The sequence below is a fragment of the Thermobia domestica genome, chromosome 5 (assembly GCF_964235325.1).
Source record: "Thermobia domestica chromosome 5, izTheDome1.hap1.1, whole genome shotgun sequence".
NCBI lineage: Eukaryota > Metazoa > Arthropoda > Insecta > Zygentoma > Lepismatidae > Thermobia > Thermobia domestica.
In genome coordinates, this window is record NC_137458.1 from 20173963 (window position 1) to 20199971 (window position 26009).

General features: G+C 37.6%; 1 protein-coding gene across 1 annotated transcript in view; it reads left to right on the forward strand.

Moving 5' to 3' along the window:
• The window catches only part of GCC88 (GRIP and coiled-coil domain containing 88 kDa), a 68665-nt gene that overhangs the window by 26598 nt on the left and 16058 nt on the right, over positions 1-26009 (forward strand). The window contains exons 8-10 of the mRNA XM_081758295.1: positions 2252-2483; positions 4382-4514; positions 17454-17589. Coding sequence (XP_081614421.1) covers positions 2252-2483; positions 4382-4514; positions 17454-17589 — 501 coding nt within the window. The remainder of the gene's footprint in view (positions 1-2251; positions 2484-4381; positions 4515-17453; positions 17590-26009) is intronic.

Genomic DNA, 26009 nt, shown 5'->3' on the forward strand with positions numbered 1-26009 from the left:
TTTACTTAGACTCCCACATACTAGTTGAAGGATGTAGGCTTCACAAACATAATTATCTGTTATTTAACTTAATCGTTTTCAAAGAAAACGCTAACATCAACATTTTTTCTCACTAGTGCTGGTTACTTACACACACTACCTCAAGACTTGGATATAACAGTTAAATACAAATAAAATATTCTTAAACACGATTATTTATAATGTTTCACTTCACTTCAGATGCGTTTTTGTGAAGCTTACTTTCTTCAATTATTCTCTGGCAGTCGATGGCGACAGAATCGTTGCCAAAATTATGCCAAGAAAAAGTAATCAACCGTTTAGGATTTCAAAGGCTCACACACAAAAAGGCTTATTGCGTGTTGGTCTTAACAAAAATTAGCCAAACTTTTACCTTCGTCAAAATATAGAGGGCCGTTTCATCCTTACGGTAGTGATTTGCACCCACCTGCCCTAGGCTCTCAAACCTATTTTGCATCACCGATCATGTTCAATATGATGCTCTGTTGATGAGAAATTGCACGACATCAGAGCTTCCATTGAATCAAGCTTCTATTCAGCACAAACTGATCCAATTTAACCCACTCGTCTTTGTATGCTTTCCAGAATCCCTCAGGTGTTGTGGCTCTATGTTTGTGGTGTTCCTTTTTAATAGGCCGAAGGCACAAAAATCCATAGATGACACTTAGCCACTTAACACTGATATGCCTAAATAGTATAGCCTTGATACCTGTCTTCTGTTTTATACGAAGCATGTAGGCGACCGTTGTGTTGGCGGTGTGACTGTTGGCCTTGTTTTGGTGTATATTGACTTTGGCGGTCTTATTGCCATACAAAACACGTGGCGCAGGTATCTAAGACTGCTGTATGTAGTAAGAAACATTTAAATTTATGTTAGATGCCATTCTGTGTGTAAGAAGCTTTCCCTTGTTAAAGAAACCCGCCACAACCATAAATCCTTTTGGAAACTTTTCATCGCAGTGCGAATCCTCTGTACGTGCTCCGTTCCATCGAAGGACGTTAGTAAATCGCACACACCTGCTTTGACTTGATTGAGTAGACCCACACCTCATCTAGAGTGATGACATAACGCCATTTATCATCCGCTAAGTAGCGTAACTTTTGCTATAGACTTGCATGACCTTTTGTATCCGTAAACGGAATATCACCAAACGTTGAGCCACAACACTTGAAGGGATTCTGGAAAATATGCAAGGACGAACGGGCTAAACTTAATCAGGCTATGATGAATAGAAGCCGCTTCCAATGGAAGCTCCGATGTCTTGCAGTTTTCTATCGCCAAGCCCATCGTATTGAACAAGATCGGTGGTTTAAAAGAGGTTTTACAACCTAGGGCAGGCGGGTACAATTCACTACCATAAGGATGGAACGACCTTCTGTACAATGATAAAAACTACCTATTGCCTGAGCGGTGTGTTATTACACCAAAAATTATGAACATCCGTTCGGTAGAATTTGTGATTCTGTCACAAATCCCAGATGAGTTAAATTTTGTTTAAATAATAATTATATTGTACAGAGTGATTCAAAGAAACGGGGAATTTTGAAAGTTGTGTTGGCAACAGTGCGAGTTTGGTAACTGAATAATGTACACCAGCCTGTGAACGACACCTTGCCATTTAGTTATCATGAATTCTTGGAATGGTGCACAACGTGTGCTTTCACAATCAAGAACAATAACAGTGTGGAGGAGGCACATAGAGAATTCCGCCGTCATTTTGATTTAGGATGCCACGGGCACAAGACAATCCTATGGAGCTTCACCAGCGTCCATTGCATAGCAACAAAGGTACTGTGTGGTGTGCTGTGTCATTATACGGTGTGATGGACCTTTATTGTTTTGAGGACGAGAATGGCCATGCGATCACAGTCACATCGAATCGTTACGTCGCCATGCTTGAAACCTTTATTGTGTAACAACTACAGAGATTTCCACACATTATTGACACAGCCTGGTTTCAACAAGATAGATCCAGGTCGCACAAAGCACGAATATCGATAGCTGTTGTACGCCAGTTGTTTGGGGAACGTGTAATTTCAAAAAACTGGTGACATTCAATGGCCTCCCAGATCTTCTGATTTGTCAGTTTATGATTTCTTTTTTGTGTATTCTCAAATGGCATTATTTTTACTATTAAATGAGATAAGGCTTTTTTAAAATTGTTTTCATGAAATTATTTAAGTTTCAAAATTTCCCTTTGTTTTGACTCACCCTGTATTTTATCATTTGCAGGAACATATCGCCCACTTAGACATCGAGAATACTCGCAGGTTGCACTTGTTGAGAGATTCTTCCAGTGGAGGTGTTGATTTGGACGATGAATCAAGTACAGAAGATATCGTGAGAGAAAAAGAAGAGGAGGAGGCTAATTTTGATATTCAGACTTTACTGGAGAAAATCAACCGTTTGAAAGGCTACCTGAAAAGGGCAAATGAAAGATCGGAAAAGCCCATTGACATTGAAAGTAAGTAATCAGTAGAAAGAATTCAATTCATGAACAATTCGATAATAAAATAAAAGGTTTTCTTACTTTAAGGTTCGGATAATTTATTAATTGGTTCATTTAGTCATTCTATGGATGTAATGAGGGGTCATCTTATTTTTACGGGTAAGTGAGGTTACATCTTTCTTGTTTCGATCTTCTTCTTGTTAGTTCAAGTTTTATGCCATAAAGTTGTGAGGAAACACTGAAAATTATTAGGTAACTACCAGAATGGAAGTAAATAGGAACGCTGTCAAAGTTTTAACTGGAAATCCTAACCGTAATTGTAAATCTATCTCAGTTACACAAATTCGTTAATTTCTAGCTTACCTTATATATAATTGTGACCCATACAGGAAAGTAACTGACCATCTCTCTTCTGCTCTGCTGGCGTAGTGATCCCACTGTACTAATTACTTTTCAGGCAAAAGCCAGGCGGAACAAGGCATATATAATGCTAATTCATTATATGTTAAATAATAATAATAATAATAATAATAATAACACGACTATCGTTGTTTTAACCTGGTGGAGACAATTTGCTTTTCTCTGTAAAGCTGTAAGCATTACATTTTTGTTCAGATATAAGCCTTTATTGCTTTCTAAACATTTTTTTGAAATTATTTCACTTACTTGAAATTCTGATTCCTGAAAATTCCTTGCACTTACTATCTTTCGGCTCTCCCCTCAGGCCTTGTTCACGGAGGATAAAAATAAAAATAGAAGTAACGATAAACATCAAGGAAATATTATAAAGAAACGGACACCTTGTGCAGTGCAGAAAAACATCTTGTTAGTTGCTGCCAATGACACTGCAGCCTGATTTTATATATTCACGCAAAACTTAATCGCAAATCTTTGTTCTAACGAGCGCTACATGTTCACTTGCACAAGATCAAAAAAACAACCCTCACGGACAGGCCCGTCCTCTCTCTCCGGATCCTCGGAGTACACTGAGCGCTGCTTAGCTGGGTTCCTCCACTACCAGTTTCGACCGGTTAGACCGCGCTCCGACGTACAGTCGCGTCACAATAAATTCACTTAACATTACTTACAGGTCAGCAGGGCAGGATTTCCCAATAGGCCCGGGCCTATGGGCGCAAGCTCCCTGGGGGCGCACGGCCAAGAGAAAAAAAATAAAAAATATCTAGAAATAAAAATAAATAGCCAAAACTTAACATATTCATTTGCCCAAATGGCTAAATTGAACAAAACCAAAGTTATTCACCAATCTTTTGTTAATACATTAACGGTATTTTGTTAAGACCAGAACCAAGTAAATTCCTCAAAAAACTAGCAATGACAAAATTGCATCGTGAAGTGGTGTTTAAGCAATTAACATATAGGCATGATATAATTTTTTAGTAAAGGTTTTTAGGAAAGTAACTAGACTAGGGGGCGGAAAAAAATTATTGGGCCTAGGGGCGCCAAAATGCTAAATCCGGCCCTGCAGGTCAGATCTTGTATATATATATATAATGTTTCTATCACTTTTGCTTCTATTTCTGTGCTCTATGAACGAGATTCCAGAGGAGAGACGAAAGCTAGACAGTACAAGCAATTTTCAGTAATGAGAATTTCAAGTAAGTGAAATGGCAATTAAAATTCCTGGGCATGTTAGTGTCTTCTGAAATTATTTTGTCCCTTCTAACTTTTCGTCTAGTGGTTATGATAATCTTATATATGATTGTGTTAATGTTAGTACTGTTTGTTTTGTTTTGTGCTTTTAGTTAATTAGTATTTTCTGGTCATTGTAGTTACGTTTGGACGCTTTCGTTGTATTGTTAAATTCAATTCTTCTATTAAAATATATATAGTTAATAATGTTGGTTGATGTAGACATACAATGTTCACTCTTTCTTTGTTTTATCATTTTGCAGTGATATTAGGTGATGCTGACCCTTTGAACCTTCATGGACGGATAGATCATAGAGTCTGCAGGGAAGAGTACTTTAAGCTGAAAGAAGAATTTGACCAATTCAGAAGACTGAATATGCAGCGTAAAAATACAAGGTACGTCCAAATTGTTGGTGGTTTATTTCTATTGGTGAAAATAGTTATTTGTTATTTCTTTGCCTTATTTCGTTTGGTAGTGGAATGTTAAAAAGGGAGTCCGTCGACAGTAGATAAAACATTGTGTCTATCGGTCACGAAATCAGAAAATGGTCTTGAAAGTCAAGATAAAGTCACTAAATTTTGCTTTTGGGTCACGAGTTTTTATCTGCACAAATATAAGTAGAAACTGAAAAATTTTGATGAATAAAATGTCAAAATTCACCGCCAAAAAAGTCTATGGTCGGCTTTAGACGCTACCAAATTGCAAGCAAAGCACGCTTCTATCGCATGCATGAAAAATACAGTGAGGAAGAAGAAAGAAAAAAAAATCAAGATGGGAGCAGAATACCTTAAAGAGTTGAAGGAGAAGAAAAGGAGGTTGTTAAAACAGACCGAAAGTAAGTTGAAGCACTTTAGAAGAAAATCGAAAAAGCTCAAAGAAGGGTAAAACAATATTAGCCAACTTAAAAGAAAGATACAATCCATCAGTACAACTGTTTATAATCAGTGTGACATTTTTGAAGGATTGCTAAGGATTTGTCAATTTACGTGTATTTAGATATATAATATTTGTCAATTTACGTGTATTTAGATATGTAATTTTAAGAATAGTGGATTTGTGAGTTATTTGCTGTTGGTTAGTTACCGAACAAAACAGACTATATACAGTGAATATAGTGAAAGTGATGTGAGAAGACACCAAGTTTTTATCGCTCCTGGGAATATCCTTTGAAATTAAGAGATAAGATAAATATAAATGTAAAGAATATAGGTACTGCTATTAGTTTTTGAATAATTCTATGGTTTGGTAAAGAAAAGGTCACGAAATTTTGGAATTTCAGTAGACACCTTGAAGCATCACATTCTTTCAGTCTTCCCAATATTTTTTAAGAAATGCCAATATTCATCAGTCAAATTGAAGACGAGGATATTGAAAGTATCCAAAGACAGATTGAATCAATATGCAGAGGGATAATCAGTGTACGTTTTAGTATTTTTTCTTTCTTTTTTAGTTTAACGTCCCACACTTATGCCCTTTAGGCTAAAGGAGACGGTTTGATTAATGAAAGTGAATGGTTGTTAAATTACATTTTTGTACTCTCATGCCGGGAATCGAATCCGAGACCACATACACCAAAGACACACGCGCTAGCCACTTGACTAGCGGGAGAACTACTTTTTTTGTTTCATTCATGATTTTTTGACCTAATGTTGGTACACATGAGTATGAGAAGTCTTACACGACGGTTGTGTCCATCCTCCTATCGACAAATATGAAAACAAAAGCTGTATAATACAGCGATAAACATATAATATATATGTAAATTATTTATCGGAGTGATAAAAATGTTGCCCACAGATTATTTTACAAGTCAAAAGCGAAAAAATATATAATTGTATACGTTTCAGGTCCTTGTCTGAGGCGCGATTTGCACTATGTGGCAATCAGTTCTTTCCAGATGGCTGTTAAAGTCGATAGACGTTAACACTAGCACCACTTATTACGTAACAATCGGTATAACTGCTTAAAGTATTCGTAGAGCAATGCTGATGGTTCCAAGTAAATCTACGACGTTGCTACACAGAGATATTTTTGAATTCCCACAGCGACTTAAGGAGGCCCCGGAAAGTATACTGTTGTTATATAACGGTTTTGTTTTATTGTCTAAAGTAGCGCTCTATACTGTCCGTGGGCGCCATTTTTAGAACACCCGATATATATGTATCATATACAGATTCAGCGTCCTAACAATAAATCCCATCTCCGCCCTGTGCTGAAACCGGAAGTGGTGCAAATGTAGTACCGTTGATCTCCATGGAGCAAAAGCAGTAAGAGATATCGAGTAACTGTTTGTGATAGGGATTCAACGTCCCAGGAATTATATTTTTTCTTTCCCTTATCCTCTGCAAAACCGGATGTAGTATAAATAGGAACCTACTACTTCTGGTTTTTAATATTGAGACCCTCATAGAGCAAAAATAACTGAAAGTAAGAAGTTGTTTTCGAGGTAGACCCAACGTTCCAAGAATAGATTTCATCTCAGCTATTGAAACCGGAAACGGTACATTTACCTACTTCCGATTTTAGCATTGAGTCTGCATGGAGCGAAAATGGTACGAGGTAGCGCGAGATTTTTTTTTTTTTTAATTTTAATTTTTTTTTTTTTTTTTTATTGGATTCATCATCCCAAAAGTATGTTTCATTTCCAAGCTACACAATTTCCTGATTCCAGATTCGATTCTGATAGAATAAAAACACTATGAGAGAAATGATTCTGTATTAAGCAATCACATTTTTAATGACAGCCAGATTTTATGTTAAAGTGAATTCAACGTTCCAGAGATATATCCTGTTTCCGCTTCTATTCCTTCATTAAAGCCGAAAGAGGGAGCACGGTGTCTCAGAGGTAGAGCGCGTACCTTTGGTGCGTGGGGCTCCTGGTTCGATTCCCGGCCAGGTAAACTTGTGGTGGACAACATCGTGTCCGTGGGTTTTCTCGGATACTCCCGTTTCCTTACACATTCTCATTCCACCAATTCTTCCAACATAATTCACTTGCCTAAATTATCCGTCTCCCGTAGCCTAAAGGCTATAAACATAGGGCGTTAATCTGAAAGATTTCATTCCATTTCAGTAAAACCAGAAGTGATAGATTTAACTTATTTTCCAATGGCTTTTGGATGCCGATTTAACGTTCCAAGAGTATACTCCATTTCCGCCCCTTATCACGCCATTAAAGCTGGAAGAGATACAAATTTCTTACTTGCGGTTACAGTATTGGATAACTATAATTTGGAAGTATAGCGTAGTTTTATAATATAAAACAAAATCCACTTGTTATTTGTCTTGGAGCAAGTTCCAACATTCATCTCTTAGAGTTGATGGAATAATATGAATATTGTCACTCCGTTAAAAACGTCATATACTGGGAATTTGCGGCCCTTTACGTATGCCTTAATGTCTTGTTTCAAGATTCTATAGTCAGTTGTTTCGTTGGCAGGTTTGATTGCCACGCAACAGAGCATGCCCATGTTAAATTATTATTATGTTTTCGCTTATCTTTTTTGAGTAGTCACAGGAGGCCACAGGAGGCACAGTAGTAGAGCGCTTACCTCTGGTGTGTGAGGTCCTTGATTCGATCTCCATCCAAGTAAGTGTGTGGTGGACAACATCGTGTCCGTGGGTTTTCTCGGGGTACTCCCGTTTCCTCCCACTTTCTCATTCTACCAATTCTTCCATCATCATTCACTTGCCTAAATTATCCCTCCCTTAGCCTTACGGACATAAACGTGGGACGTTAAACTGAAAGATTCCATGGGGCCGCGGTGGCTCAGTGGTAGAGCGTTCACCTCTGGTACATGGGGTCCCTGTTTCGATCCCAGCTCTCGCCAAGTGAACTTTGTGGTGGAGAAACACCGTGTGCGTGTGTTTCCTCGGGGTTCTCCCGTTTCCTCCTACTTTCTTCATTCCACCATTTCACTCATTTCTCATCATCACCGTCTCCTTTAGCCTACCCGGCATAACCGTAGAACGTAAAACTCAAAGATTTAATTTCATTTCATTTCATTTTGAATACTCAGAGAAAACAAGTTCTATTTCATTCACCTGATTTAACTAATGGAATTGTTGAGCCAATAGAGTAAGTGTAAGGTGGCCAGTTCCTTTCTCTTTTGGAGTGAGAACTTAATTGAAGAGTTGATTGAGAATTAGGGTAACAGGTACCACGTTTATAAAAGCTGAGTAATTATAGGTTCATTACAAAGATATTCACTTGTACATGTAATTTAATAGTGCTTCGATACACGGCACTGTTATTTTCTTATATGTTCAGAAACCTTCCTTGACAAAGGTTATCTACAGTAGTTTCCAGGTTATAGAAACGTTTACATGATTCAAAACTACCTATTAAGGATGTCAGAAATTCATCATAAAATGCCTTCTTCTTGTGAGACTAGTCTTTGAGTCATTTTATATTAAAACTAAACAACCTGGTTTAAAGTGTTTAAAGTGTTACAAAGGATGTCTTGGTAAACAGTAGAACCACATTATAAATTCATTGTAAAGCCTTGGAGTTGTAAAAAAGAAATTTTTCGTGTCTAACAGCCCTAAATTCTTAAATTAATTTGAATCGTGTGTATAGTTCACATTAATTAAACCAAAGAGAATTTATTAATACACTTTAAGCTTGGTACAAATAGGATCATTTCATTTCAAACTATATCAGGAAAATGCCGAATGAAATGAAATTAAATCTTTCAATTTCACATCTCACAGCTATGCCGCCAAGGCTAAAGAAGACGGTAATGATGAGAAATAAATGAAATGGTGGAATGAAGAAAGTGGGAGGAAACAGGAGAACCTCGAGAAAACCCACGCACACGGTGCTTGTCCACTACAAAGTTCACTTGGCTTGAGCGGGAGTCGAACCAGGGACCTCACGCACCAGAGGTGAACGCTCTACCACTGAGTCACCGCAGCCCCCTTAAAATGCCGAAGTGTTAAGTTAGATAAGTTATGCAATAGTATAAAGACGCTTGGCACTCGACCAAATAACCTGTAGTGTTTTGTAAAAATTTAGATTTCTTAATATTTATAAGAATGTAATGTCTATGTAAGAGGAAAAGAAAAGAAAATAATAACTGAATTTATGTTATTCTGTTTCGACTGGCAACATTGGAAGTCAAGAAAATAATCCGACCAAGTAATCGGATAGGTTTGTAGCCAGAAGTAGGACGCTCGTGTGAATGTGGTAATTAGTATATTTAATGAATACAAAATATACTCACTAAGTATACTATAAATATGTATTAATTTAATATATATATATATAAACACATCAACCTGTTCATGCGAACGTTTGCCATAGCACCCGATCGAGAGAGGGTTATATAAATATTTTTGGTGTGGATTTGTGAAGACATTATTATACCCTCTCGATAAAACATAACTTAATGGACAATGTAAACCATTTGCAGTTTTATTGCAAATGGTATGAAACAGTGAACTAAATGGCATGTTCGATAGAGGTGGTTATAATTCATATTTGGTGTTTTTCTACAAATAAAAATATAAAGTAGCTACAGAAGAGGAGAATGAGGAAATTAAAAAAATAAGTATTCTCGCATTGGCTTGTAAGTAGAATATTCTATCCTGAGAAATATTAGAGTAAACGAAATGGTTGACATTATTAATTACGTTAAAAATTCAGATAACAGGTTTAGTAGTCTTCACATAATACTATACGCCACAGCAGTTCGATTTGTTAAAATCTTATAGTATACTTCATTAATAAAAGGATTTCGCACCAAACTCAGTTACTTAAAACTCACTATATTTTGTAATAAGTGTTACTAACTTTACAGTAATGCTATACACATTTAAATTACACGACGTCTTGCTGGATTACATATTGTTAATTACTTGTAAATAAGTGCCTAGTAACGGAACTGTTATCCTAGCAACCGGATTATTGTCCGAACGAAAAGTAAACAACATGTTTATCTAGCGACAGAAACATAAAACATTTACAAATCAAGATTATTCATGACATTTTCTATAACATTTCTTCTTCTTCTTTTTCTATTATGTAGCTAGTGGCAGGTAAAATAACACTTTTGCTCTGAATATCTGGTGTAGTAAAAAGTAATGCATTATTTTGGCATGACATTGAAGGCTTGACTTACCATAGTTAGAATGATTCGATTTAGGTCACACATGCGCCGTTTTGTTCGATAACGTGTTGCCATTTCGGAGGTAATATCATGATTCCTCTCTCATAGAAGCCCTTGTCCCAAGTGGCAAAAAATTGAGACAGTCGATTTTCACAAGCCTCTCTTGAAGCGACTTTTTCACCAGCAAACGTGTTCGCCATGGACAGGAACAGATGGTAATCACTCGGTAACAGGTCCGGACTATAAGGTGGATGCATAAGAACCTCCCAACCAAGCTTCCGGAGCTTCTGGCGAGTCACTATCGATGTGTGTGGCCTGGCGTTGTCCTGGTGGAACACAATGCCCCTCCTGTTGGCTAAAGCTGGCCACTTCTGGGCATTGCTGCCTTTAGACGGTCCAATTGTTGACAGTACAGTTCCGAGTTAAGGGTTTGGCCGTAGGGAAGCAGCTCCACACAGCAAAACCTTCCTGACCGTCAATTCTGGCTGTAAGTGATCCACCTTTCATCGCCAGTCACCAACCGATTCAGAAATGGTTCGATTTTGTTGCGATTCAGCAGCGATTCGCAGTTGGAAACACGGTCCATGATTTTTTTTTTTTTTTTTGCCTTAACTCGTGTGGCACCCATACATCAAGCTTCTTTTTTTTTATCCAGCCTTATGCAAATGTTTCCACACGGTTTTTTGTGCAATGGTTAGCTCTTGGGCAATCGACACAGTGCTTACATGATGGTCGGACGCGACAATGTCCATGATTTTATCGACATTTTCGACACTTGGCCTTCTAGTGCGTAGTGCATCTTTGACGTCAAAATTACCGGAACGGAATCGACGAAACCAAAATTGCGCGTGATATGGCAGTATCAGGACCATAAACACTATTCACATTTGCAGCTGCCTGGCTTGCGTTTTCGCCTTTATCGAAGAAAAACTGTAAAATATAGCGTATTTTCTCTTTGCTAGTGTCCATTTTGACTCGCGCTCACACAACACTGAGTCAACTCTTCACAACTACCTGAACAGTGTTTGTAGTACGCAATCTCATCGTTTGAACGCCATCTCGTCGAACCCGATCGGACTTACACAACGCGAGATCACTGAAGCCATCTATTGGCAAAATAATGGATTACTTTTTACTACACCAGATATTAAACAATATAAAAGAAGTAAATAGATGTTAAGTACACGTTATCGCTGTAGTACAATTTGCATAAAATGGAGTCTATTACATTTAATACCATAATATTAATTTTAAAATGTTTAGCTTTATCACGTACTTTATACCAGGGTGGCCACTCACCTGGAAAACCGGGAAAAGTCAGGGAATTTTTTAATTCTGGAAAAGTCAGGGAATTTTGATGAAAAACATGGAATTTTTACTCGGGGAAAAATTTACGTTCTGCTGTATTCCTAGCCATTTAGCCGGTTTATTTATATACAAAATAGCTTTGGTCGCTGGGGGCTTCGCCCCCAGATTTCTCCTTCGTTCCAGGTTTCGTTTATCTAGCTCTGCTGGTTTGGGCTGCGCATACTTTCTTCATATTCTTTTGTCATTTAGTGCTGCCCATGAATTGAGCTGGAGCGAAATCGGGACCATTTTGTAATTAACAAACTTGTTTAGTTCGATGGCTGCTTGATTTCCAGAATTCGCTCGGGGCTGCGCCCTTGCATCCCGTTTTGGTAGTCACGTGATTAATATAAAGGCTGAACGATAGTTGAGTATTTCTGCCGGAAGAGTTCCGAATGTGTGTCGAATTCCACAAAATGTGTGGAATTTTGGTTAATGCGTGTATTTCTATGTGGAATCAAAAACTGTGTGGATTCCACATGCATTTGTACTCAGTGGTTGCAGTACTTTTTGAGACACTCGATTAATTGGCCATGCTTTTTTTTTTTTTTTTTTTTCAGATATTTGACCTTTTGACCACCAATTTGAAGTAATGGCATTCCCCTCCTCCTAGTTTTTACACCAAATTCCGCTACTGCATGTACTCCTGCTCTAAAAAAAATCAGCTACAAACAAAATTTTCTGATTTCTTAAAAGCACATTTTATTAGTGCTCATTTACTTCAGTTCCGTTGTTTTGTTACACAATATTTCCTATCTATGTCGACCTGTTCCCCGGTTGCATAACCATCGCACGCCACTGCTGGCAAGACAAAACCTTTGGGACCCGGGCTTACCTAAAGTTGTTAATGCCGGCTTTCTAGACCGAAGTCCGCTACTTCTTAATACAGGTAGCTTCATACTCTCTGGGCCAACACCAAAACTTTTGAGTGTCCACAGGAAATCGAACCCGGGACTACGTGCATCGTACGCACACGCGCTAACTATCCGGTTCAGTATATATATATATATATATATACGAGAACTAGTCAAGAAAGACTTGGACTGATTTTTTTTCTAGGCAATTTATTATTACTCAGCAACAGGCACATGATCCTTTTCAAAGTAGTCCCCGCCCATTTGAATGCACTTTTTCATTCGAGTCTTCCAGTCCTCAAACACGTGTCGCAGGCCATTCTTTGAGAGGTCCTTCAAAACCGCCTCCGATGCCTTCAGAACCTCGGAATTATCGGAGAAGCGGCGTCCACGCAGTCTGGATTTTAGGGCAGGGAATAGAAAAAAGTCGCACGGTGCGGTAGGCGTCTCCACCATCCTCAAACCTTTGCAACAGCTCCCTGCAAGTCTCCACTCGAACGGCCTTCTGCTCTGGTGTCAGGAGTCGCGGAATCCATCGCGCACACACTCGGCTCATGTGGAGGTGGTCATGCAAAATTTTGAAGGCACTGCCATGAGATATGCGTAGTGCGGCTGCCAGATCGTCGATACTGATGCGGCGATCTTCTCTAACAGTGACTGCTGCCGTGTTAATGTTCACCTCAGTAACAGCTGACGCTGATACACCTGGTCCACCAGCTTTCGTGATTGTCATTCGGCCCTCTTTAAACTCTTTGAACCACCAGAACACGGTACTTCGTGGCAGAGCGTCTTCTTTGTAGGCTGCTCTCAACATTCCTAGAGTTTCTGTTGCACTTTTCCCCAGGCGATAGCAGAACCGTATAGCTGCAAATTGTTCATCTCGTAATGACTCCATTTCTTCTACAGGCGACTTCTAGAGGCGGCGCAGAACATCACCTGCAATAAAAAGTCGTGGTTACCAAACATGCAATGATTCCTTAACAACATTGTATATATATGCACAGCAAGACCCACCCTACTTGTATGCCAAACTATGAAGCTCCAGCGTTAACAGAACTGCCGGGAAAAAAATCAGTCCAAGTCTTTCTTGACTTGCCCTCGTATATACAGTGGCTGATCCAAGGGGATCTGAGTCAGTAACTAAAGCTGAAGTTCTGTGGTGTTTGCAGGCAGTAATGGAACACTTGTCATTCCGATCTGCTTCCCGACTGGCAACAAATTTCATGCTCATGTTCCCTGATAGCGAAATTTGTAGTAAGATGCAATTACAACGTACCAAGTTAGCTTATACTATCGTTCATGGTCTTGGACGACTTTTTAAAGGTGATCTTCTCAAAGAAATAGAACCTTGCAAGCATTATGTTATTGGGTTTGATGAAAGCCTTAACAAAGTCTCGCAAAAGCAGCAAATGGACCTTACGATTCGGTTTTGGGACAATGAAAGAAACCAAGTGTCAGCAAGATATTTAAATTCAGTGTTCCTCGGACATTCAACGTCAGCAGACATTCAAGTTAGTTTCAAGAATGGTATCTTAGGTTTGGACCTCAAGAAAATTGTTCAAGTTTCGATGGATGGTCCACATGTTAACTTCAAATTTTTAAGTGACCTGCAGAAAGATCTTGCAAGTTCACCTTCAGATCCAATTCTTCTTGATATTGGAAGTTGTGGGCTGCATACTATGAATTGTGCTTTTAAAGCTGCCATGCAAGCAACAGGTTGGAAATTAGAATTCCTAAGGGCGTCTTATAATTTATTCAAAGACGTTCCAGCTCGTCGTGCAGATTACATAAGATGCACAGGGTCTTCTGTGTTTCCGAAAAAATTTTGCAGCATTAGATGGACAGAAAATTCGGACGTTGCTTCCCGGGCGATGGAAATATTACCGAACGTAAAGAAATACGTACAGTGGGCTGTTGATGAGAAGAAAATACCACAGTGTAAAAGCTTTGATACTGTAAGACATTTCACAAACGATAACCTGCTTGGTGCAAAACTTGGCTTTTTCACAACATTAGCAAAAAACTGTTGAACCTTTCCTGCGTGAATTTCAGGGAGAAGCTCCATTAGCTCCTTTCCTTTACAACTCGCTCCAGGCCATAGTATTGTCTGTTGCAGGTCGTTTTGTGAAAGATAGTGTTTTGGAAGGCCGGCCATTGGTTAAGATTGATTTCAATAATAGCGAAAACTTAAAGCCAGCCAAGTTTGTAAACATTGGGTACACATCAAAGGATGCTATACGAAAAGCCAATACCGTATCGGATAGACAGACTCTTGAATTTCGACAAGACTGTCGCGCAGGATGTCAGAAATTCATACTGAAAATAATGGACAGGTCACCTCTAAAATTCAACCTGACAAGAGCAATTTCTTTCCTGGATCCAAGTGTGTTTGTTATGGATGACACTGTAGCTGCAAAGAGATTGTCCAATTGCCTAGAAATTGTAGTATCCAAGAATTGGATTTCAGGAACATTAGCTGATGAAATCCAAGGTGAATTCAAAGTTTTTGTTAAAAATCCTCTTGTATTGGAAGCAATGAGGACTTATGACAGGAAAGGAAGAGATTAGATGACCATTGGATGGAGATGCTGCATTTAGGCGCATGCTCAATACATATGACTGATTTTGTGATATTTCTCCTCATTTTATCTCATGGAAATGCTAGTGTGGAGAGGGGATTTTCAATCAACAAAGAATGTTTAATTGAAAATCAAAGAGAGTTGAGTCTAATTGCACTCAGGCAGGTACATGATAAAATTTCAGCTGTGGGTGGTATTGATAAGTTTCCAATTACAAAGAGGGTTGTCCATGCTGCCCGCAATGCTCATGGAGTATATGTTGAGTCTCTGAGGAATCAAGAAGAGGAAGAGAAGAAACAGAAGAAGAGAAATGCCATTAAGAATAAAGTTATTGAACTCGAGGCGAAGAAAATGAAGTTGTTGAATGATGTCAAGGAGAAACTGTCTGCAATTGATGATGAGATTATTGGTTTGAGGTCTTAAAACATTTAAGTGGATGTGGTCTTAACTTCAGTTTGATTGTATTGAACTGCAAGTCTGTGATTTGAGGTTTTAAAACATTTCAGTAAAGTAGTGTTCGTTCCAGTAATTTGTGTTTTAGTAGTGGACTGTAAGTGTGTGTACTTTTGTGACTAGTATTAAGCTTAAGATTGGAAAGCGATAGGGATAGACATTCCTCTTCTCGTCCTGTGCAGCAGTTGGTTACAGTGGAGTGGAAACACACAGGAGAATTGAAAATTAGGCAAGTAAGTGATTAAAATTAGACTATTTTTCTTCGCTGGTGTTTTTTGTGATTCTTTTTTTAATAATGATCCTCTAGTCCACATTGCATTTCGCTTGTAGCTTCTTTTTTTCAGCTTTGAAAAACAATGCTATACCAATTTTAGATATCTCTAGAAATTTTCTGGAAAACCGGGAAATTTTCTGGAAAACCGGGAAATTTTCTGGAAAACCGGGAAATTTTCTGGAAAAGTCAGGGAATTTTGAAATTCCAAATGAGTGGCCACCCTGTATACCGAATACTTAGAATGTTAGTAGGGTTGAAAATAGTTGTTCGTACTTGTCATACTTCGTGTACGAGTATTTTTCTAACTCTTGACGAGTTCGATTTAAGCATACAACTACTAGAGATCCATTATCTAAGAAATCTTCACGCTGAGATGGTAGTACAATAGAACTTACGTTTTACTTGGAATCAATTCAAAGCATTTCAACTGTATTCTAGGAAGTACGCAACAGAAGTAAATTAGACACATCCTGAACAGAAAAATAAAAATATTTAACGTCATATATTGAGAAATCTATTAGATTTTATTTTTTGATTTACTCCCTTATTCTTGACCGATTTCTGCGAGCGGTCCCGGGTTCGATTCCCGGTGGTGGCAGTCGGTCGAAAAAGTGTAAAAAGCTTTATCAGGCCAGTCATTCTAAATGAGGTTTTCCTGAGCTTTCCTCATTCACGCAAGGCAAATGCCAGGGTGGTACCTAATATATAGGTCCAGGCTGCTTCCTTCCTTTCTTCCTTCCCTTTCCCCGGATAGTGTGCTCGCCGAGGGACGTCATCCCTCAAACGTGAAGGGCGAAATTAGATTTCTGGGCCTTATATGCCAAAAGCCCAGAAATGTAAAATCCTAAATCCTAATCTTGACCGACTTCAATTACTCATGTCCTGATTTGGAAGAAATCATACATTTTTTCCTGTGAGAATTTAGAGAAGTTATTGTGGATCACCCTCACAGGTAGAAGCGTGGTTTCTCTTGCTTCAACTGTGTTTTTTTTTAATGTTTTGTGTTTGTTTATTAAGCTGTTTGTGATTAATGTGGTTTAAAGATTATAATAATAAAAGTAATTAACACCATGTGGATCTATTATGTGCTTTTACTACTATTATAATGAATGGAATGTGTATTCTTGAAGGATTATTGCATTTTTTTAAAAAGTAAATACAGTAGATTCCTGAGTATCCGGCCTAAGGTGGATGGGCAGGCCGGATAACAAAAAGGCTGGGTAGACCGGAGTCCTATGAACTCATTAAGCATACCCCAAGAACAATTTACGAATACAGCACTACAATTATAATCAGGAACAGCGGCAAGCGTACTGTATTGAAGTCCGTTACATACTGACGAAACAATGAACAAAGAGTAGAACGCTGTTCTTTTTTCTGTCACAACTTGTATTTTGCACACGACACGTAGGAGGATCGTAGAAGATGCCCGCTTCCAATGCCGTGGCAATGTTGCCAATGCAATGTCTTGACTTCCTCATTTAATTACGATAAAAGAAAACTAGACCGGACAGTCACGAGTCTACTGTATACTAGTTAGCCCAGTATAGTAAGAATTTGAAGGTAGATAAGTAACACCATTTTTTTTCTTTTTTTAATTATGAGATCCAGCTTTATTTTAAGTCTGCTACGTTATAAATGTCAGTTTGCATATTTTTAGACTACCATTTCAAGAGCAGCACAATAAATGTATGTAATAAATTAATGTTAATTCCAGAAGTGATGATAAGGGACCAGAAGTTGAGAATTTGAAGGAGCAGATTAAAACATTGCAAGACAAAGTGAGAGAACTCGTGACCCAGACAGACGACATCGAGGCTGAATGCGAGCAGAAAGTGGAGTATTATAAGAACGTAAGTTGTGCTTTATATATATATATATATCTATATTTATCAACCTAGAGAGCAGCAATATGGATAGCTTCAGGATTATTTATACGTCAGTTGAGAGCTGAATTTAGCACCCTAGTTCTCTATGTTCAAGTTCTCACATCACTGTTGACTATTGCGGCTTCGGAAGACCTAGCTGAAATGCCCATTCGTCGCACGGTGAAAATTGGTTTATGGAAACTAGTTGACCCTTGTACCCATAAGATACCCTTTTCAGTGAAAAAAGAAATATAAAAAAGACGTGAGATAATCTAATTTTGCCATACATTTTTTTACCCCCCTGTCCACATAGAATACGTCCTTTAATTATGCGTTTCAAAATTAATTTCAAACTAATCATCCGTTTTCCCGTAATACGATCACAGTCAAAGGGTTGTCCACATATTACGTTACGCGGCAAGGGGGAGAGGGGTTCGGTCGTGCGTTACGAAATGTGACAAGGAGCAGGAGGCGGTTTACACCTTCGTTACGTAACGTTTTTATTTATTTATTTATTTTTGATGTAACTTTTATTTTTATTCTCAGGTTTATATGCAATCTTGTAAACAAATAATTTTATTCATTTTTTTTCTTTTTATAAATAAATAAATAAATAAATATTTCTATTGCTTTGAAAAATTGCGAACATATAGCCTATATAAAATGAACCATGTATAAGAGATTCGAAGACGCTACCAGACACCAGTATGATTGATGACGAATCCTGCGTGTATTACAATACAATAAAAGTCTGTTTTGTTGGTATCGCCGCATTGCATTTAGGGCACACGAAGCTTTTCTGGTGTTAGTTGTTAGCGATCGTAACCACCTCTTAGAAATGCCCTTACGTTCCTAACTCATATCGCTATTTCTGAGAATATGATTCAGAACTTTTAATTTGAATCATTACTCACTCTATTCTTCTAAGGAGCTTCGCATGTGAAACTTTTTTTTTTTTTTTTTTGTGAAATATTTTCCGCGACGGAACGATCCACGATTTGCGAAGCAAAATATGTTAATATTAAAACCGGATTCCTTAGATAAATTTTTTGCTCTCTGGATTTGAATTCTGATGGAGAAATAGTTTATTCGCATTCTGACACTGATTTAGAACAAGAAGAATTTGAAAAGGGGTAAACTGAAGTCCAAAGTCCAAAGAAGATGCACGAAAGCTTGTTGACAAACGAGATACCCCTGTTCCACCACGTGTGCAGCCACATTCAATCTGTTGTCAACGAGGAACAGAACTTCTTTGCATCGTCGACACTGGCAAACTTTAAATACAGGAAGCATCCTGGATCCCGGAATAAGAAGTCGACGTCAGTTCTTTAGATTCTGTTTTACCTACATCTCCTTGCCAATCATCGATGACCTAAAAGAATGTGTACGATCTCCTTGCGAAAACTACAGTATGCAATTTCAAAGAACTAAGACTGGTTAATTTAAATAACCGTACGTAGGGGTTAAAATGTTATTACGGTATTACCATTTTCTAATACTTGGATTTGTTAGCGAAAGAAAAAAAAACTACAAATTTATTCAGAATACAAGTATTTTGTAATAAAAAGTTTTGCCAGCAAAATTATTTTTTTCTAATAACCCTCACAATAATCAAAATTGGTGAAAAAATCAAAAAGCGTTACTTGACAAAGGGGGGAAGGGGTTCGGCCTTGTGTTACAAAGTGTAACGAGAGGAGGAAGGGTGTAAAAATTGGTCAAAAACAGCGTTACGTAATTTGTGAACGACCCCCAAAAGATAACGTCGATTTCAATGTGGAGCCAAAAAATGGCCCCATTGCCCCTTAAAACGGGAATTTTGGGAAGCGCTGGAACACATATCAACTTATTTTTAGTGAGGAGTCTATGAATCAGGATTCATAGTCCTAGCTTGAGGCCTTGTGAGAGACACTTATTTTTCGCGTAAATTTTGACTTTTTTTTTTTTCATAGGATACGCCTTTTAATGAAAGTGACGTGATAAAAACCTAACTTAGGATAGATACTATGTTTTGAAACTCATTTCAAACTGAGTCACAAACAACAGATAACGTAGCTCTTAATATGATGAAATAAATATAGAAAATGTTCCTCTTCCTCTCCCTCCTTCCTTGAAATGGAAATTTCAGAAACGCTGGGACACGTCTGCATATTTGTAATGAAAGTATACAAGGTGTCCCAAGATGATCTTTCCAACTTCGATCGCGTATAAGTCAGAAATGGGGATAGATAGAAAAGTGCAATTGCGGCATAATGTTCTCACACATACCTTAAGTTTTTGTAGCTGTTTAACTGAGTTTAACGTATGCTCCGTCTGTAGCACGCAGGATGTCTAAGCGATATTTCAGTTCCCCCCACGTCCGGTCTAGCATGTCCTCCTTGACGTGTTCTTCAAATGCTGCCGATGCGAGCTCGCAGTTTCTGCAGGTTCCGCACCGGGGTCTTGTAGATCACATCCTTCACAAAGCCTCAAAGAAAAAAAGTACCTGTAGTGGGATTATGTCCGGAGACCTTCGGGGCCAGGCAATTGGTCCTACTTGACCAATCCATCGATCTGGAAATGCGTCGTCCAAAGCCCTCCTAACGATCGCGGCTCAGTGAGGATGACACCATCGTGCTGTTGCAGTATATCAGGTTGCAGGTGTTTGATCTGTAGAAATGTAAACTGTTCCAACATGTCCAGATAAACAGTCACGGTGATTGACGCCTTTGCAAAGAAAAGCGGTCCCACCACACGATCATGAAGCAGACCACACCACACATTTACCATTGGTCTGTCGCACACAAAATTTTCCGGCTTACGTGGGAGTTCTCCAAGCCCCATATCCGCACATGGTGTCGCTTTACCATCTTGGACACATGAAAGCACGCTTCATCCGAGAACATTACCTTTGTCAGAAAGTCTGGATCCTCGTCAATGCGATTCAGAATGTCAATTGCAAGTTCTTTACGCTTTGGCCTGTCATCAGGTTGAAGCACATGCAACAGCTACAACTTGTAGGCATCCAGCTTCAGTCGCTTGTGTAGCACCGAGGTCACCGTCGTCGTTGGTAGCTGCAACTGTCGATGCTTTACGGATCGATTTGGTTGGGCTCTAGAGAAATGCCTGTTGCACCCATTCCACATCTGCTTCACTCTGCTCGGACGCCCAGAGCTCGTCTTCACACCTTGTGTACCCTTGCTGGATGGTCGGACATAATGGGGGACGGGGGGGCGTCTGTAGCTTTGTGGTACTGATAGATGGTAACGAGACCTTTCTTATGCCCCAGAAATCTGTGGGCGGAGATGCTGATTACCAGCATTGTTGAACAGTCAAATTTGGCATTATGTGAGAAGAGTTGATGATCATTTCATATTGTTTTTAGAAGTAATAGACCTACTTTCCAATACTGTTATATTACAGTTTCGGGCTATTTACAAAACTTCAGAAAAGGAGCTTAATGAATAACTAAAATACTATGTATTTTTAAATATCGTTTACAACGCTTGGGAGGTGATTTTACTCATAAAAATAAGGGGAAAAAATCGAGTAAATATATCCTCGGAATCGCTTCGCTTCGGATATACAGACTGCTGAAGCATGGGAGAATCAACTGTACAATCGTGTATTTCAAGAAACTGCTAGAGCTAAGAGTACTAGAGCTAAGCGACAGTATATCTCCAAAGATTACTAATTGATAGGATGGGATTCATACGAAGCTACTGTAAATAATTAAAAAAATGTACATTTACAGTTTCGAGCCGCTTCTCACCTCTTCCTCAGCATATCTAAAGAAAACTTACTGCTACATATGAAACATAATGTACGAAATTCTTTGTATGTTTACCCTGCAATGGGATGACTTTAAAATATAATAGTAAGATTTTCTTCTCGTCCAATTTTATGTGTAATGAACAATGCTTGGTATGTATTTTTATGTCAAATCGCATATAGCAAACGCTCAATTGATCATGAACTGGCACTTGAGTGTTTGGTGCTTGTGATCTTACAGAGAAATACATACCAAAGATTTTTCATTACACACACAATCGGAAGACTAGAAATCCTACTATTAAATTTTAAACTAATCTCATCACTTTTAAGTTTCAGGGTGAGGAAACAAAAAATTCCATACATTATGTATCTTATGTAGCAGCAAGTTTTCTTTAGATGGACTGAGGAAAAGGTGAAGAGTGACTCGAAGCTGTATACAGATGTTGTTTTCTCAATGTTTTAAAGTACGAGACTCTTTTTATTTATCATTATACCGTCCAAGATCTATGTCTAAATACGCCTACTCCAGTAATGTGCAATGAAACCGCAAGGCTTTCCCTAAAAGAAATGAGGAATTCCCGAACATGTTAGGAAAGTGTGTCTAATTGATAACATACAGAACTACATTCCAACAAATAACAAAAATTCATTGCCAGAACGATGGTATGTCGAACAGAGTCAGAAAGGAGATGATTTTTTTGCGTTTGTGTCTGATGGCGTAACGACAGTAGTGAGTGAGTGTAGCTGATAAACTGTTACGTTTTACATCCACGATTATGCCATGTGGGCTAAAGAAAATAAGTGCTTAATGAAAGTGAATGACTGCGGGAGTACATAAAAAAACTTACAAACACAGTGTACCACAAACTCATTTGGCTGGGATCCTTTCTACAAGAGGTGAAGAAATCTTTAGTACTGATCTATCGTCCCCTTCTCCGTAGCGGACAAAATATCGTTAATAACATGTGGGAGGCGATGAAAGCGAACAAACAGCTATGAAAGTGGGACAGGGCACTGTTGGTCATGGTAGTGCGCTCATCTCTGGTGTGAGGGATCCTTGTTATCATCCTCTTTCCTTCCACATTCCCATTCTACCAGTTGTTTCATAATCATCTGTTTACTTTAACGTAAAGGGCATATCCGTGGGGCGTAAAACCAGAAATTTCATTTCAAAAAGACTGTGAAACAAAAAGCCGAAAACTGCTGTGTTACGACAATAAATACTACGATAAGCGTGAACACATAAGCTTTCGAGGTGAATTGTGGCAGGTCGACAATACTACAGCATTCTGTACTTTGACATAATTCCTATCCTTTCTCAGTTCAACTCCGACGATTACAGCAGAAACTTAGCTGTTAAAATATTGGTTGCACTTTCATTTTCAGGACACTTAAACTAAGAATTATTTTACTTTAATTAAATACCTATTTTATATCCAACATCTCTAAAGAAGTATCCGATATCACTAATAATAAATAGTAGCGTAGTTACGTATGCAATCGTGGAAGTCCGTAACTCATATTTCTTTAGAATTAAACAACATTCTTCAAAGTAGATCTTCAGATATCTAGATTCCAGTGTAACAATTTTTGTTTATTTTTTTCTTCAGGTCGTTTGGATCCCTTTACATTCTCTCAAACAATTATATCCATATTCTTGGGGACAAAATCGATGATCAAATTGTCATTTATTTCTTTTTAAACAATAATTTCTCTTACAATGTTTCGTCCTGTGTTTATAAATGTATACATGTATTGACACTGTTATTACACAATCCGTGTTTACCAACATGTGAGCGTGAATGTTAAAGTCCTTTATGTTTGTACTAAATAAATATTTTAATCTGTTTTTCTACTTTTTGTTTTTCTTTATTAGTATTAGGTTAATTATTGTAGAATGCTGTAATGTTATGTGGAAGCAAATGAAAGTGACAATCGTTTTAAAATTTCTCACAAAACACGTCATTTTAAGCAGATTAGCCATCTCTGCACATGTTTTTGGTATCTTCGAAATGATTTGGGATATCATATTACTGTAAATGGCAACATGATCTTTACATTTATTGAAAACAATCTACGTGATTGGATGTGATATCTATTTCAGCAGTTTTTTGAAGTTATCTATCTCGGCAGTTTTTTGAAGTTACCCATCTCAGCAGTTTTTTGAAGTTACCTATCTCAGCAGTTTTTGAAGTTACCTATCTCAGCAGTTTTTTGAAGTTACCTATCTCAGCAGTTTTTGTAGTTACCTATCCCAGCAGTTTTTTGAAGTAAAATATTTTGATAAAAGTCAGCTTTTCAATCTTTTGTAACTTCGTTCCTGTTCATTACAAATATGTCATAGTATTCGACACTAAGGTGCTTTTAAGCAGTGTCGCAGACTTTAACCAATGTTTATCATATCTGCGGTGCGTTTTGAGATTCGTGTCATGTTTTTACAGATTATATTAGTAATTTACCGTGTTTACTCGCGTAATAGTCGCACTTTTCCTCCAGTTTTTAATGCGAGAATCCAACTGCGACTATTACGCGAAGGAAGCTGCCATTCAATTATCGCTATGGTCAAAACAGTTTCGAATTTTGATACATACAACATTGTGCCAACATAAAAAATAAAATATAGCCAGATGTGCAATTTCGAAGAAAGTCTAGTTCATAAAGACAAAAATCCCGTAGACTGCGACTTTTATACGGGGAATTTTTTTGGCAAATGTTTTTACTTCAAACTTAAAGTGCGACTATTATGCGAGTAAACGCGGTAGATGTGTATGTATTGAATATGACACGCAAACGAAAAAAAAAAAACTATCCTGTAAAATTTCGAATTTGTTACATGAGCCTTTATCCAAATCACTCCTTCTGTTGTGGAAAACATTCTGAGGACTTAAATCTTTCGAAAGGAGTGTGGAACTTGAGAACTCATTCTATGTTGCATGTTTGTTTAACGCTTATCGAGTGAGGCCAATCTCTTCTGAATATTAAGCATTATGTTGAGATAAAATCTGTGTTTGTCCGCACCATTCTTACGATGTTAAGGCAGAATTGGCGAATAGGACCATCTGATACTACGATTTCTCGATCAATTATTGTTTTCTACATCCAAATCAAATGTTGCACAGGCCTACTGATGACGTCACCCACCTTGCAACTGCAACTGTTCTGAACTGTACTGAACTGTAAGTTTAATGCTCTTAGTTGATCTGAATTATCTTAGGCAGCAGTTTTCAAACTTTTAATAGTAGCTATCTGGCAAGAGACATAATCCTACAAACCGGTAAAACAAAAAATAAGTTTTTTTTTCTTTCAGTATATACTCTGTTTACCAAAATAACCCAGTATATATTAGAAGTACGTGGCCTCTAGGCGAACACTCATATACTGGCGGTTGAGAAATATTGGTCTGAGGTTTAAAACAATACCGTTATTATGTTCTGATTTAAAATACTTCGAGTAAAAATATTTCAGAAGAGTGGTTTCAAAAAATATGTCCTGAAAATAACTTCGATGTCAACACTTTTCAAGATCCTGACCATTACAGTACGAAGTGCAATAGAATACAAATACCGTACTTAAAAAAAAATGTAATTTTAGCGAAAACTTGCTGAGATTTATATTGATGTTGTTCACTACTTCTGAATATTATAGTCTTAACAGATTTAACAGCAGTAAGAAAAAAATCTAACATAACCAGCATAACTTAGAGAAACATAAAGTAATAAATAAATAATAAAAATAAAAATTGAGGAACAATGCTTTTGTAAAATGCACTAAAACATTTTTATCGTATTTTTATTTATTTATTTATTTAATTATTTATTGGTGGATTAAAATGAAGAAACTAAAAATACTGTAAAAGCATTGAGTGCAAACCCCCAAATTCATGGAGAGCGTCCCTTTCATTATATCCTACTTAAAAGAATTGTTTTCTCCTATTTTAGTGCATTTTACAATTTTCTCAATTTTAGTGTACTTTAGAATTTTTTCCATTTTAGTGCATTGTACAGTTTTCTCCATGTTATTGCTTCTTACAGTTTTCTCCATGTCAGTACATTTTACAGTTTTCTCCATGTTAATACATTTTTACAGTTTTCTCCATGTTCGTGCATTTTTAGTATTCCCCATTGTAATGTTATGTTCGACAGTTGTGCCTTTTAGGCTAACGGAGACGGGTGATTAATAAAAATGAATGATTGTGAAATTAAATGCTGTGCTTTCCCGCCAGGAATAGAACCCGGGACCACGTGCACCAAAGGCACACACGATAGCTGCTAGAACACGTGATAGCGGGAAGAGCGGGAACTGCATTTTATAAAAGGATTTTTTTAAAATACTGTTATTATATTTTCCTTTTTAATATTAATTCAATATTTTTTCAATCAATTTTCCTTACTCCTGACTTCCTTAATTTGAAAATACAATATGATTTTAATGTGTGAGCTTATGTACATTATTTTTAAAGAATATTGTACAAGAGTTACAAGACTTCATTCAACATTTTTTGCAAAAGGATGTAAAAATATGAATGTTCAAACTTGTTGATGTAAAGTCAACAAAGCGTCTAGTCGTCTATAACCAACCACACTTCCGTGAGGATGTAGGTTGTATATGTAGCAGACACTCTGTAGTTATTTCTAAAATACTTCATTTCACAATAC